Raw genomic sequence first — 15690 nt, 5'->3', positions numbered from 1 at the left:
CAGTTTTATTCAGAACTAAATTTCTCATTTAAATGGGTTGCTTTGGATGTACATCTTTCTCACTCCTAACTAGTAAAGCCTCTCCACTATTAGTGGAATTCTCTCTTATATAGTGTAGTTATTAGGCTATCAGACAAATTCTTTATACAGGACAGTTAAATTCATATTTTAAAAGCTGATGGTTTATCTCCCTCATTTATGGTCAACGTTGACTTTATTGTATTCATATATATTTTGTTAGTTTGGGAAATTTGTTCTCTGGAGGTGTCAGATTGTAAGGCTGCTCTCAATTTGCTGTTTTTGAACATTATCTAATTATCATTTGTTAGTCCATGAATAAGAATGATCTTCTGCTGAAATGATTAATTTATCGTTTTCATCATAATAAATTCACACATAGTGGTGCCTTTTGTATTAGAAAATTATAATGAATTATTTTTATGAATGAAGATTTATTACAGTAAGCAATTTGTTTGCGATGTGCTTTATTTTAAATCTGAATTTTAAATCTGATAACAGGCCAGCAAATTCCAGTTGATTTGTTTATTCTGAGCAGTTAAATTGGTATCTCATTACTTTAGCCAATTCAGTACCATTGAACTTTACATCTTCAATTAGAGATTTTTCTTTTCTATTTTGCTATATTCTTGAGTTTTAAACTCCTCCTTAAAGGAAATTATCCTTAGAACAAAAGCTTCTATGTTTTCTGTTGCTATTGCTGCTCATAATTTTGAGTGTCTGAGATTCACTGGAATGAAACTGGGGCACTTTTAAACTGCAGAGGAATCTGCAGAAACAATTGGGTTTTGTCTAGTTCTAGATGGGATAATAAGGAAAGTCATCCCTGGCCCACTGCTTATACAGAACCACTAAACAAGTGAATTTGGCCAACAGAAACAAATTGCTGGTGCAGCATTTTATTGTAAGCAGTTTTAGTTCTTTTTAATCAATCATTTGTATAACAAAGATTCAGCGATGAAGGAAGAAACTCCATCCTGAACTATATATAATAATTTGAATGCTACTTTCAACTGAGAAGCAATGTTTATAATGTTTTGGCCCTTCTGTTTAGGTTGGCTTGTTTGAACATGAAGGCTTTGCATTCTTTAGATCATAATGACTATACAAGAAAAATGAAGCAAAATTACTTTCTTGGTAAAATCAGCATAGATTTCTTTCTTTTCTTTCCTAAAATGAGTAAAGTATTTGTAACTCTACAACTAAGTTTCTGACACCTAAATCATGTTGAGCATCTTACTTATCAGTATGTTGCTAAGAAAAAAATAGATAAGGCAGATAAAAATACTGAGAGAAGCTTATCCATACTAAGTTTATGTAGACAATGCATGGCATCTACTTGGGAACTGCAGATGGCACAGCGTATCCAGTTGTTTACTTCCTCTTTTGTTTTGGTTTGCGGTATCACTGTGTTTTCCAAACATAACAAAGAATCTGTGGCAGCATTACATTTCACTAATTGCTTGTTCAATCCATAATATTTGACATATATTAAATGTATATATGTAAATTTGTAATTGCTGAATCTCACTTGCAAAATTGTTAATAAACCCGTGTTCTTTGTTACTGAACATTTACATTTGTGTAGAAATTAAGACCAAAAGGAATTAAGAACAGTCAATACATGATCTGAGCTGCAAAAACTCTTCTGAACATTTAGATGTCTGTGAATATGGACAGCTCCAAGACTTTGGAGCTTCCAGTATATAAATTAGTGAAGTATTTGGCTGTCAGCAGTTGCAGCAAACTACAATAGTTGTCTCTCCTTTGGGCTGCTGACAGCGCTGTCTCCTAGTTTGTAAAGTCAAGTTATGTTGTTTCAAAAGAAGTACACAAATTAGAAAAGTAAAATTGCTGATTTTAGTCTCTGCATCCTACAGTTTAGAGCTTTGCCAGATACTCCTACGACTTGTTCCCAACTTCCCAGCTCCCAGATTATCTCAGTTCCCTCATTCCCACCTGTGTTCTACACAGGAGGTGGGATATGACAAAAGTCACTGATATATATAATTCACTTCTTTTAAGCCCACTAAACTAATTAATTAGCTACAGATTGATTGATTTTTTTTTTTTTCCACGACGAATTACAATTCTGTGATGAAAAGTGAAGTACTGGCTAGGACATGTTTCTTTTTCCCATTTTCCATTTCTGTATTCTTGTCTGTATTTGTTGACACTTTTTCCTCTTCCTGCTTCCTTTTTTCCTTTTCCTGTTTCCTTTTCCCGCCTTCCATAGCATGCCCTTTACATTGCAGAGATCTGGAGGTGATCTCAACTATGACCACATTCACAGTTTTCTTCTTGTTTTGCTAATAACCTACCTTGGTGTCATCACAGGCCACGGCATCTGTTCATGCGGCCGATGTGTTTGCCAGGAAGGGTGGTTTGGAAAGTTGTGCCAGTATTCAAGGAAGTGCAACATGACAGAAGAGGAGAGCAGAAGTCTCTGCGAGTCTGCGGATGGTGTGTTATGCTCAGGAAAGGGTAAGGACTGACAGCTTGTCTACTCCACAGCAGTGCCCTTGCAGAAGAAATGGTCAGGTTCTGGCAGACTAATGTGCATGAAATTGGACTGTTGTCTAGTAACTCTTTCAAAGGCACCTGTTATTAAAAGAATTTACATTTGGCTCCTCAATGCATTTACATCCATTTTGTCAAACACCCACTGCAGCCATACATGCTTAATGGCATTAATGTTCTATGCAGTTTGTTAATGGCTTATAATTTTCTTCATCTGTTTATCTGATACTTTGCATTAAGCAGCTGTACATTATAAACCAAATGTTAGCGCTCCATCTAGTCTGAGGGACAGAATGCTACCTGCAGTAACACTGCAGTAGGCAAGATGGAAAATGATATATCTCAGGCAAAAATAAGTTGAGGATAGAGCTTAGCAGAAACATTCGGTATGCTCAACCTCCCTCTGCCAGTGCAACAGTAAATGAAAGGTAGATATTGGTAGTCCCCATGGCAGAATCCAAGATATACTCTTATCTCCTAACTTTTATTAAGGTGGTTATGTCAGCTTCAATCCAGCTGTAAAACTTTGCCAGAGGGAGAAATAAAATTTAAAAAATCTTGATAATTAGCTCAAATTGTTCTCTGAGGTTCTTACCCTGCAGCCTTTCAGGATGGCTAATTGCATTACTGGAAGGAGGGTTTCTTTGCTCCCCTTTAGTGCAAGCTGTCTCTTTTTTTAAAGTAATATAGCTAAAAGAGATGGTAAATGGGTGGTGAGATTAGTTGGAGGCTGGAATGCCCCCACTCAGAGATGGATGTGCCATCTCCTCTGTCCATATATCCACTGCATCGACAGTGATCATCTTACCTGTTAACTGGAGAAAACAGCTAAGAACCTTCTACATCAGGCAGAACTTAAATTGCCCCTTCCAGTAACTTTTATGTGTATATGCATATGGATTTTTCAGCCTGATCTTCTTCAACTGTTTATGCCTTATCCAAATTCCTCCCTGTTGTACAATTTTATTTATTTATTTATTTATTTGCTTATTTGCTTATTTATTTATTTATTTATTTATTGCTGAAGTTGGTGCAAAGTCACGGAAAAGGAGAAAGTTGTGGTGTTTCACTATTACATCTAGAGGATATAACTATCTATCTTTAAATTAGGGTACATGAAAGAAAATACTGAGTTTCTGCAGGAGTGAAATTACTCTGTTGTAATACAGAAGCTAACTTTGCTCCTCATAGGCATGGTTTCCCTGTGATTCTTTATACAAACCATGCAGATGAGCAATAAAATACACAATATCAGATTCTAAATAAAAGTGAAAATTAAAAATGATCTTGAATTTTAAAATATTTGCATTATCTGCCATCTTTTGGGTGGCTGAAAATTGCTTTTTCCAGCCTGTGGGTTTTTCTCCATCAAGTAACTTTGAGCTCATATATCAGGCAATATGTCAAAGTAAATTTGAGGCTTTGGGAGCAAATCACCTAGCAGGAACTTACAGAGACATCAAGAATCTTTTCTCCCCCTCTGTTGGCTAGGCTGCCTGGGGAGGCTTGAAAGATGAGCCTATACCAATCTTATGAAGTTCAGCAAGGCCAAGTGCAAGGTCCTGCACCTGGACCAGGGCAATCTCAAACACGGATCCAGGTTGGGAGGAGAATGGCTTGAGAGGAGCCCTGAAGAGAAGTATTTAGGGCTGCTGGTTGGTGAAAGACTCAACATGAGAAGTCAGTATGTGCCCTTCTACTCTGCTCTTGTAAGATCCCAACTGGAGTACTGCATCCAGTTCCTGGGCCCCCAACAGGGCATCGATCTGTTGGAGCAGGTCTAGAAGAGGGCCACGAAGATGATCAGAGGGCTGGAACACTTCCCTTATGAGGACAGGCTGAGAGAGCTGGGGCTCTTCAGCATGAAGGAGAGAAAGCTTTGGAGCACCTCATAGCAGCCTTTCAGTACCTGAAGGGGGCCTACAGGAAAGTTGAGGAGGAACTTTTTAGAAGGCTGTGTAACAACAGAACAACAGAAAATGGTTTTAAATTGGAAGAGAGTAGATTTTTACTAGATATTAGGAAGAAATTATTTACTGTGAGAGTGGTGAGACACTGAAACAGGTTGCCCGGAAAGGTTGTGGATGCCCCCTTGCTGGAAGCATTCAAGGCCAGGCTGGATGGGGCTTTGAGCAACCTGGTCTAGACGGAGGTATCCCTGCCTACAGCAGAAGGGTTGGAGCTAGATGACCTTGGAGGTCCCTTCCGACCCAAACCATTCTATGATTTTATGATTTTATACAATGACTTGGGTAATGATCTATTTCCCTTGGAGATGATGCTTGTGTTTCTTGTGAAAGACGTGAGAGTTTTAGTGACTTGGAGCACTGATCAAATCTACCTAACTGATGGTTATGGGACTCTCCCTCATGGGAGAAAAAGCTTCTGCGTAGGATCCTAAACCTTGTACTTTAGGTGAGGTGAGATAAAGCAGGCAGCAATTTCACATCCACTAGAATGAAGCTGTGATGAAGGCTGCTATCTCTTTTGTCTCTGAATGGGAAGGGGATCATCATAGGCAAAGAGAGACAAATTTCTCAAAACTTTTGTTTATGTGCTCTTATTATTATTACCTTATTAATATTCAGGCAAATCTATTCTTGATATTTAAAAATGTGCCTGGAAACCATGTCTTACTGAGTGCACATACTTTAAAATGTTCATAAGTACTGTGACCAGCTACGTCCAGAGGCCAAAAATGAGAAATTGTTCTTTCTTTTTTAGTGCATTAAGCAATAAGTAACCAAAACTGGTCAAAGAGAGAATGTAGAACCATGCACTAATGAGTTCTTTCAGGGTTTGTTATTTCCATCCTTGCTGGAAACCTAGCCAAGATATGGAAGAGCTATAATGGATTGAGGAATCTTGAACTTCTGTATGTTGCATTTAATAGTCTAAGGAGTTCTGGTTTTTAGTAGATAAGTGCTGTAAACTTCCACAAAATTAAACTCTGTTAATATAAGCAAAGTTGAGTGTCCACATTGCTAGGCTACTTTGAAAATCTTGGCTCACTGACTATGCCACCTGTAGCAAAAGCTCTTCCCAAGGAAAACAGCAACACCCACCATGCTGCTGCCTCCCTACCAGTAAATACAGGGCTGCAGATGGCTACTGTAGTGGTGCAGGATGCAGGCGAGGTAATGAGCCAAATCCCATCTGAGAGGATCTGGCTGGGATCCCAGGAAACACCCCGCAACTCATTAGATTCGTTTTAATTAAACTGAGGAGGCTCCCAGAGCAGCATTCTGTTTAGGGAAAAGACTTGATACATAACCAATTTTACATTATGGAGCCTGATTTTCCTTGCTTGATTTGGTGTTAAATTTGCTGTATCTTCTGTACATCATGAACATTCATCAGGAGCAGCATCAATGACTGCTTATGCAGAATCACTTCAGGTTTCTAACAATGCCATGATTTTATTAACTATTTTAATGTCACTAAAATTCTCATACTGTTCTGTATGATATTCGGTTGTTTGTACATTCTAACTTAAATAAGCATAGACATCTGGTTTAAATGACACTCAAATATGTCTTAGGATAGCTCCTATAGAGCAACTGGGCAATATGTATGCAATTCTCCATTGCCCATTTGTGTAATGGCAATTTTATTCTTGTGGGAAATATCAGTCTTTTTCATGTCAGTGGCACAGTAGGCACTGAACTCATAGAAAAAGTAGATGCTTAACAAAATACTCCCATTCCCAAATGTTCCAATCGTTAATTCTTCCTGGACATGTTTACACATTCCATATGTTAAAACTTAAAACAACGTTTCTCTAAAATTAGACAGAGATTTTTTTTTTTTTTCAAAAAACAATGTAATTAATTATATTTTTAAATTAAAAAAAAAAAAAATAGATTTTCTGCTCTGCAGTTTTAAAGAATTAAGGTTCACCAATCAGAGATCCTTTGGAAATCCTAAGGAAAAGAAATGAGGAAAATTGGTTGGCATAAAAAGATCCACATTTAAGGAAAAATAACATATACTTGATTTTTTACCATGGATTTTATTCAGAGGTTGGTGAAAAGAAATGAAAGACAGTTCAGCTCCTTTTAATTAATCCATGAACTCTGTTTGTTACATACTGACAGAATCAAGCTTCCTTTTTTTTTTTTTTTTTAATAATACATTGAAGAAATTGGTGCCTTTGTACTATAACTGTGTTGAAAATATTGCAGGAAGGAACAATTTTCAACATCATCTGACTCATTCATAAGCATGTTCTGTTAAAGGTCAGCAGCTTTGGTAACTTTAAACTCAATTTTCCATAATTATAAGGTGTAAGTGTATTTTTTTTGTTGTTTATTTTTCAATTTCCTTTGTGCTGCAACTTCCTATAATTACCATCTATCTCCACAAAGAATTTTCCCTCTGCAATTGCTAAACTCCATGTCTGAACTCTGTGTAGAAAAGGAGATTCAGACAGCTGGGGACTGGCTCCATAAAAGCCATCATAAAAGCCATCTTTCTTCAACCGAGTGTTGTAGTTGGCCAGGTGGAATTTCTAGTTGCAGAATTCCAGTGGAGTTTCTCAGTACAGAAAAGCTTCCACAGGCTCTTCTCAAACTACAGGCTTCCCAATACACATTTGTCTGGTGGCAATTGTCCTTTTTCAGGATTCAGAGCCATGAATTTTCTCTTTACGATTGGGGTGTCTGAATTTTTCCTTAAAGGGAAGTTTTCGGTTCCAGCCTGCTTCTAATTGGATTATAGGTGGTATAACCTAGATGTCACTGAAGAGTCTTTCCTTTGGCTGTGGAGGTGTAATCTGATATGCAGGAACTCTGGATTCAACCCCGAACATCTCCACTCTTTTTGGTTTGGATATTACAAAAAAACTTCTTCACAGAAAGACTGGTGATGCACTGGCACAGGCTGACCAGGAAACTGGTGGACTTACCATCCCTGAAGGTGTTCAAGAAACATTTAGGTGCAGCACTGAGGGACATGGTTAGTGGGCATGGTGGGAATGGGTTGACAATTGGACTAGATGATCTTAGTGGTCTTTTCCAACCTTATAGATTCCATGATTCTATAATTTTATAATTCCCAAGGAGGTAGACAGCAGCTTAACCCAACAGGAACCTTAGCATACCCTGCAGGAGTGAGCAAACTACTGAACCACAGTTATGTGCACAAACACTTTTTGGCATAGAGCAAAAAGTTTGCAATTTCATGGGAGGTGCTGCATCTTAATTTGTGGTGATGGAGATTTTGGGGGTTCGAATGATCTCCATAGGAAACATCTCCAAGGACATTGGATGTGGAGTAGCAGTGGATCAGGGAGAATTTGAGCTCCTCCAGTAAAAAAAAAAAAAAAAAAAAAAAAAAAAAAAAAGAACAGTTTATGTGGAAAGTGGCCCTGATTGTAGGTCTGAAACCAAAGGAAATCTTCAGAGTGTGAGTCTTGATTAAGTGAAATAGCAGAATCAAAGCATTAGCAGGAACGTTTTGCCATTCTCATGGTCACTTTGAAAGAATCCTTTTACTCAAAAAGCTTTTAGCTTTTAGCTTGATTATTTTCTTTCATGCAGTAGTTTCCCAGGCAGTAATTTTGTGCATGCGTCCGTGTGTGTGCACGTATGTCTGGAGATGTTATTTTCTAGCCTGAAAATGCCGATGCTCTTGGACTGTAAGTAATAATCTTTGTGATTTCAGGTTCCTGCCACTGTGGAAAGTGCATCTGTTCACCACAGGAATGGTACATTTCAGGTGATTTCTGTGAATGTGATGACAGAGACTGCGACAAACACGATGGTCTCATTTGCACAGGTGCAGTACAGGCTAACTCTTAATTGCTCTAAGAAACAAGATGTATGATGAGAATTATGTTAGACAAAGCCCATCTTCTTTCTCCACTTATGGAGAAACTGCATTTTCAGATTATTCAGACCCAGTGTAATTGTTTCTTTATGAAGTATGATAATCAACTTAAGGTTTCAAATCAATTGTAGAAAGTCTGAGTGTGAATTTAAGTAAGCAAACAAGGTATTAAATCCATCAACTATTTTCATTGTGGTAGATCACAATTTACTCCTCCTTGTCAAAGAATGTACAGTGGAAGCGCTGTCATCATGAGATTTCTTCAAGTTTAAATTTTCTCTGTCTGTAATATACTTAAGTAATAGAAAACATTCACTTGCTTGATGATCTTTGTTAGATGAGAGATATAGCTATGCTGGGCAAGGGATCTTCTGGCAATCATAGCTCTTAGTGGGAGGCTAAAATACCTGACAGTTTTTCTTATGGTGTGGTGGCCACTGATTAAAGCGAAGTCACCCTAACAGTGTCCAAATGCTTGGGTGGCAGGTGCAAAGAGACACGGGCAGGCTGTCAGCAAACTCTCATGACAACTCTTGTGACAAGTAGCAACATGAGAATCATTAAATTAACTTGCTGGCTACTTCCTGTTACAGATCTTAATTTTTGAAAACCTTTGCTGAGCAATTATTAGATGTGGAAGGAATCTGTGAGATAATTAGAGTCAGAGCAAGGAGGTTGACACTAGTAATGCTGTTCACAAATGTGGTCTCCCAGCTCACCCAATTAGCAAGTGGCTTTTTCTGGGGCAAGTAGCCAGTACAGAGGCAACAGGAGCCTGAGCTGAAGGTCATTCACAGACCTTCATAAAGTTGATATCAAAAGCAGCACACAGTGGAAACCCAGGATGTACAAGTCTCCGGCTGAGCATCCTGGAGTCATGAAAAACACCGAAATAAATTGAAAATCTGGGTCTGAGTACTTAGTGTTTCTATCTGCAAAACAAGATAAATGCATCTCTCATTTAATAGTGAGCTTGAGATATTATTTATTTGTACAGCATTTCTGAGAATTTAGGCTTAAAGATTATTAGGTTCAAATGTTTATTACTGTTCTGTTCATAACTTTTTATCTCTGCATTATAGTTAAATATATATATATATATTTTTCTTGTACATTAAAGTACAGTGTGAACAGTGAGCTTCAACAGCTGGGTGCAAGTAGTAGTAGCATAATTACAGTACTTGCAATTCTGCTGATGAAAGAATGCTATTAATTCTTCATAAGTGTAGGCCTGAGGTGGCTACTTAATGCAATGACACAGTAATTATGCTTCCTTGCAAAAAAAAAAAAAAAAAAAAAAAGTAGTGGAATGATAAAGAAACAATGCAGCTACTTTATCATGGTTTTTACTTTCCATAAGACACATTTTAATGTAGCGCATTTCAATTATGATAATTGCCATTTATTCATTCTGTTCTAGGTAATGGTGTTTGTAACTGTGGAAACTGTGAGTGCTGGGAAGGATGGAATGGAAACGCTTGTGAAATCTGGCTGGGAACAGAATACCCTTAACAAAGGACACCAGAGACTGAGGGTTCTTTTAGTTTGATTTTTCTTTAGGCTGCTAGAACATTTAATTTTGGAAGTACTCAGAGTGTGGGTGTGGGTGTGCAGAGTTGTAAATACTCTGGAACTGCCATGTGAATGCCTGCTCCTTAGAGAAATGAATAGCAAAACAAAGCAAAACAAAAACAACAACAAACGAACAAATCATTTGGGAGCAGGACAGTCCAAGCTCTAAAAACTAAAATCATAAAAAAAAAAAAAAAAAAAAAGGCCCTCCACAATTTTTTTATAACTTCAATGAGGCTGAGATTGCACCCATTATGTCTGTTTCTTAAGCAATCTTTGGACAAAATGAAAGAAAGTCATTTGTTTTTACATTATACGTTCAGTTTTCAGCTCTCCATATCAGTATGCAACAGTATTCCTGTAGAAGAATAGCACTAGTTGTCAGATACTTCATTTGATATATTTTATGGTGTTTGTCAAAAACATTGTTTGACTCTTTTCTTTCCAAATCCTGATTATGCCCCAGCTCCAGAAGAAGCATTAAAGCAATTCATCAAGTTTGTTGTTTTTTTTTTTTGTTTGAGAATTGAGAATTGAATCTATGTAACTGATGTTCCATTACCTCACAGCCATTGGCTGAAGACTCAAAATGTTTGAGGAGATCCTTGTCCACAAGATAACTTCTGAGTTACTATGGTTAAAGAGTCAATAAGTTGGTTATCCATTTTAACATTCTACAATACTGTCAAACGCATAACGTGTAGAAGTATAAGGAACTAAACTAATAAAGATATAAATGTATGATTAGCTATTCCAAATATGTATCCTGCCACTCATATGTATTTTTCTCATACTGTTTTATGTATGTATAGTTGCCTAGTCCTCTTGAAAGTAAAGCAAATGAGAATTTGTTATACTAATAACTTTTAGGACAACAACTCCGTATGCTATCAGAAATCACTGTTTGGAACAGATTGCACTGTCACATATGGTCTTCATGAAATTTTAGTGTTTTCAAAGTCAGAGGCCTGAAGGTCAACTGGCTTGAAAAATCAGCAATGCTGGGCAATAGCCAAAGAAGCTCAAACAATGACAATAAAGTAATTAAAGTTTTAATACAATAAATACAAACAAAGCACTGGTATGAACAAAATTTTATTTTTATTTTTCCAATGGTGAAATGCTGCTCAGTGTGAAATTCACATTGAGTTATGAAAGATGCACAACTATTGGGACTTCCCTAACTTATTTACATATGAGTCTCTCTCTCTTTTTTTTTTTTTTTTTTTTAATACATGTAGATTTGGCAGCCCTTTAATTTCTTAGAGCAAAAAAAAAAAAAAACAACATACATTTTAATTTCAAAAATGCTTATATTTTGTGAAATCATGATTGAGCAAGAAATTGCTTAAAAGTTTGGAAAGCATTTATTTTTAATATCAAACTAACATTGTAGTTTAGGTGCCGAGGTTCTGATTTTTGAAGAGGTACATGACTCAGAAATAAGGGAACTATGTATCAACTGAAAAGGCATTTTCATTATTATTCTAGAAATCTGTTTTCTTTTAGAAAGGACAATTTTGGAATAGCAAAATACAATGATATAGAACACATAACAGAATGCAAATTTTTTAAAATGAATTTATATAACCATTTTCATTATTGCCTCTTCCCATGTAGCTTTATCTTTCCCACATTTTTCCTTAACCTAGATTCTTCCTTTCTAAAACTGAAGCTTGTGAAACCTATGTTCTCAGGGTGGCACAGTATAATCACCAAACATTTTTGCATGACTTATATAGGAGTTAATCACAGAAATACTGGGTCACATACGCCAGAGCAGTGAACTACCTTCTTTTAGGTAGCCAAAATGTCAGATAGAGTTCTAAAGTATACTAATACAATATTTCAGAACTTCAAAGTAAAATTCATATTGAAATAATTATTTATAATTTATACTTATAACCTTTAAACTGTTTATGGCTGAACAGGAATATTCAGAATTAAATTCTACCAAAATTTCATCTTGTCAGCCCTGCTGCCTGGACAGCATGGATTGTTGGGTTTGTATTTAGGACTATTGCCCACCTGAATGCTCTCTGTGCTTCTTTCACATATACGTTCATCTGCTGAGTCAGAGAGTAAACAGTGAAAAATACAGAAAGTTGTACTTTATTTCCTTCCATTCATATTTGGTACTGTAACAACAGAAATATTAGATAATCAAAACTCTTCTTTAGACTCAGCAGATGTTTTTTATTTGTTTTCTGGTATGACAAACACATTTTTACATATTGTAGATCAGCTTTGGCATTCCAGGCACTCGTATCCAGACAAAGAAATAATTCTTTAGAGGGTTACAACATCCTATTTGAAGCATTTTACTTTGTAGTTTTACTTAAGGAGGGTAAGATGAATCTTTCTTACAGTTTAGTTTAGTTTAATTTTGGTTTAAAAATGGACTTTAACATTTTGGCTACTAAGTGAGTTCCATAGCCATAGAATTTCAAAAAGTACTTTCCACATTCTTCTTAAGGTACATATGGAAAATATCAGCAAGTTCTAAGACAACTACCATCAGTGGCTAATTAAAATGTAAGTTATCAAACCAAATGGTGCTATCATTATAAACCTTATATTTTCTAAGACTACTAAAATATAATGAGTACATATTCTCCTCTCCACTTTTTATTCTGTTTCTTATATTGTTGCCTGAACACTTCCCCAGTCCCCTTCATGCTGAGGTAACTGGAGATGGGGCTCTCAGCCAATCTCTTTCTGCATCTTGTTTCCTCCCTAGGAAAATGAATACGGAAGGAATACAACTATTACTCTGTGTAAGTGAAAATAATAGTGGATTAATAAATTGTGATTTTGTTACACCCATTCCCTGTGACAGGAATTCCAGATACATAAACAGTAAAATCAGGAAGAGGCACAAGGGATTGAAACATACTGGCTGGATAATTGCATGAAGCTGTAAAAGCTTGCTTCCAAGGCCTGTGGCAAATGGCATTTGTAAGTGCTGAAAACAAACTGGATAGATGGGGATTTCATAACAGCTAGGTTGATGAAGCTTAAAACAAAAGATATGATAGCCTTGCTTTCTTGTGATAGAAAGAACAAAACCCAGAATGAGGCAGAACTCTTCTACAGGTGACTTGCAGGAGTATGCCTACTTTGCATAACATCAGTAAAATCATCTCTAAAACAGCCATAGATTGATTTACTTCTGTAAATTATTGATCCTCTTGATCCTTTTTCCCCCCCTGGCCAAACGCTCTTACAGAAACACACAGATGAACAGTTAATCACGTACCCGCTCTGATATTTCTGATGTGCTGCCCTTGTTTCCTGACAAAACAACATCTCACTTTGTAACTAAATGGCATTGGGTTAAAAAATCTGAGTATTTTTGTCTCCAGGTAATAGAAGGAAGATTTTACTGCATCTTTAAAAATAAGTCATAGGATTTGGATGAGTCACAAAAACAAACCCAACACACACAAAAACCTGTTATTAGATGTTTTAAAATGCATTGCACAGTATATGAATTTATCCAACAATAAATTTATAAGAAAGATAACCTCTTTACTTCACCTAGTCTCACTTGCATTCCCATCTGAATGGAGTTGAATAATTTCTTATTTATACCAATAAACGGATGGTTCAGCAAGACACACTTTTAATGTATGGACCAAACTGCCTGCATTCACACTTCATCACTTACCGTGGTCTTAAACCAAGAGGGAAGTTTCCCCATGTATGTATGAAAAACCAGAGTTCTTAGTGTTGTTTCAGGTAAATACCAAAGTCAAATAGAATTGCTTTACATTTATATTTGGGGTTGTTTGTTAAGGATCAACCTGACTCTACACACATTAAATTTATGGAAACAATTCTAAATTAAAAAATACTATTTGAGAGCAACTAAAAATAAAACCAGTACATGAAGGAACGTCTGTGTATGTGTACTACAAAAAAATGTAAAAGCTATGGACACCTTTTTACAGGCTCTACAGCATGAACAATTTTTAAAATATTCAAATGCCTGTGTATTTATAAAATATTTGAAGTACAACAGATCAGTGCTATTCTGAACTGGATTTTTGAAACTGCACAGGTGTGACTGGTTTTGCCAAATAAAACCTTAGCTGAACTACAGATTAAAAAAAATGTAAAGAGATGATTATGAGCAGCGTTAACATATCTGTCCACTATGGAATTGTGAGATGAAGTTAGATTGCACTGCAAACAGTATCTGTGAGAGTAGGTACAACCCAGAAGGAGAACAGAATACAAAGCAAGTGTGCAAAGGATCTGGAACGCTGCAGATTCACAGACATCTGGACATGTAAGTACAAAACAACCTGTAAGTACAAATTGCTTCCATCAGGTTTACCATACAGTATGTTGGTAGTAATAGACAGATAGTTGAAAACAGCTTTCACTTAACAGCAAAATTAATTTTGGAAGGAACAAAATGGTGTCATCTCATCCTGGAGAACAGCAAGAGAGGTATTATATTAAAGGAGCTAAAATTTTCTTTGGCATGGTAAAAGGGGAGAATTGAGTTTGCCAAAATATTTACGTGAAGTTTCACCATACTGTGGCGAGTGCAATCATGTTTTGCACAGTCTACTTCTTACATAAACTTTTTTGTTGTTTATCAGTATGCCTTCATATAAATGTTTTATTCATCATGTTCAATCTGTGTATACAACAAATAATAATAAAGCAAACTGTACAATGCAGACAAACTCTTTGCATATATGTATGTAAATTCAGTAATACAGATGAACAAGTCTTCAATACACTCAACCTATTGCATGCAGTTCATCCTTGCCATCCCCTTCCCATGCAACGGACGAGACAAGACAAAATGAAAAGGAGGAAACAAAGCACAGAAACCCCTTTTCCATGTTTAAACAGATTGTAGAAAAAGAAATAATTTTTAGGACAACAATTCATTGTATTAAACACACATATGCATTTAGACCACAGAAACAAAAAGAGAAATTAAAAATATTATGGTGCATTTTCAGTATGTATGAACTGCTTACGGAAATCAAATCCTGCCTTAATTGTAGCCCCCTAAACTGCAAATTATCATTACCTGGCATCAAAAGTTTAATACTGGAAACAGTACTTATGTAGCATTAGGCCACGAACCAGAGGCTCCTTGCAAAGCTCAGCCAACTGTCCAGTTCTGTCTCTCCCTAGGCTCTTAAACCAGCGAGAGTAAAGGGACAGCTGGATTGGACATGAACTCTTATTCCCTCCTCAGGAACTCTTAAAAAACCTAAGTGAGAAAGGGAATGTAGCCTTCAGTTGTATTACCCTACTCAAAATAATTTTGAATCGTTGCTTCTAAGGGACCCAAGAAATAGGACATCATAAAGGGTACTGCCTCCCATGGGCCCTCCTAATGCAGAGCAAGCCCACATCACATAATGTGAGTTGCTTTGGTTTTGTTTTCTCAGGTATGATGCACAAATCCCACTGGACCAGGTGGGATGAGAAGTGTGCAAGAGATTTTTATTTTTTCCACACGTACATATTTAGTGGTGGCAGGCAAGGGCACAGTCTAAGTTAAAGTTTCTTTGCATTTTTTTTATCACAGTAGTAAAGTAGTTCTGCATTATTATTATTATTATTATTATTATTATTTACATTCCCTTCCTGGAAAGACCCTAGAATCAAGTGTTAGCTTGCTGTTCCTGTATCACATATATAACCAAGGAAATCTGGCCTACCAAAACAATCCAGAACTTAGCAGCTTTATAGTAGCTTCCTTGAAGAACAACTAAA

At 36.5% G+C, this 15690-nt stretch overlaps 1 protein-coding gene across 2 annotated transcripts in view; it reads left to right on the top strand.

The window, feature by feature from the left end:
- ITGBL1 (integrin subunit beta like 1) overlaps positions 1 to 12478 on the top strand; it is a 131361-nt gene extending 118883 nt beyond the window's left edge. Inside the window, exons 9-11 of one of the 2 annotated variants that reach the window (XM_090129210.1) lie at positions 2356 to 2502; positions 8203 to 8316; positions 12416 to 12478. In XM_090129210.1, the coding sequence (XP_089985336.1) occupies positions 2356 to 2502; positions 8203 to 8316; positions 12416 to 12471 (317 nt within the window). In that variant the 3' untranslated portion in view covers positions 12472 to 12478. Of the gene's footprint in view, positions 1 to 2355; positions 2503 to 8202; positions 8317 to 9787; positions 11146 to 12415 lie in introns of those variants that run through there. The other variant, XM_090129204.1, reaches the window with a different exon arrangement.
- The last annotated feature ends 3212 nt before the right edge of the window (positions 12479 to 15690 follow it).

The sequence above is a fragment of the Phasianus colchicus genome, chromosome 1 (assembly GCF_987193195.1).
Source record: "Phasianus colchicus chromosome 1, bPhaCol1.hap1.1, whole genome shotgun sequence".
NCBI classification, from domain to species: Eukaryota; Metazoa; Chordata; class Aves; order Galliformes; family Phasianidae; genus Phasianus; species Phasianus colchicus.
The sequence above is the reverse complement of the archived record's forward strand: the minus strand, read 5'-3'. Positions and strand labels throughout refer to the sequence as shown.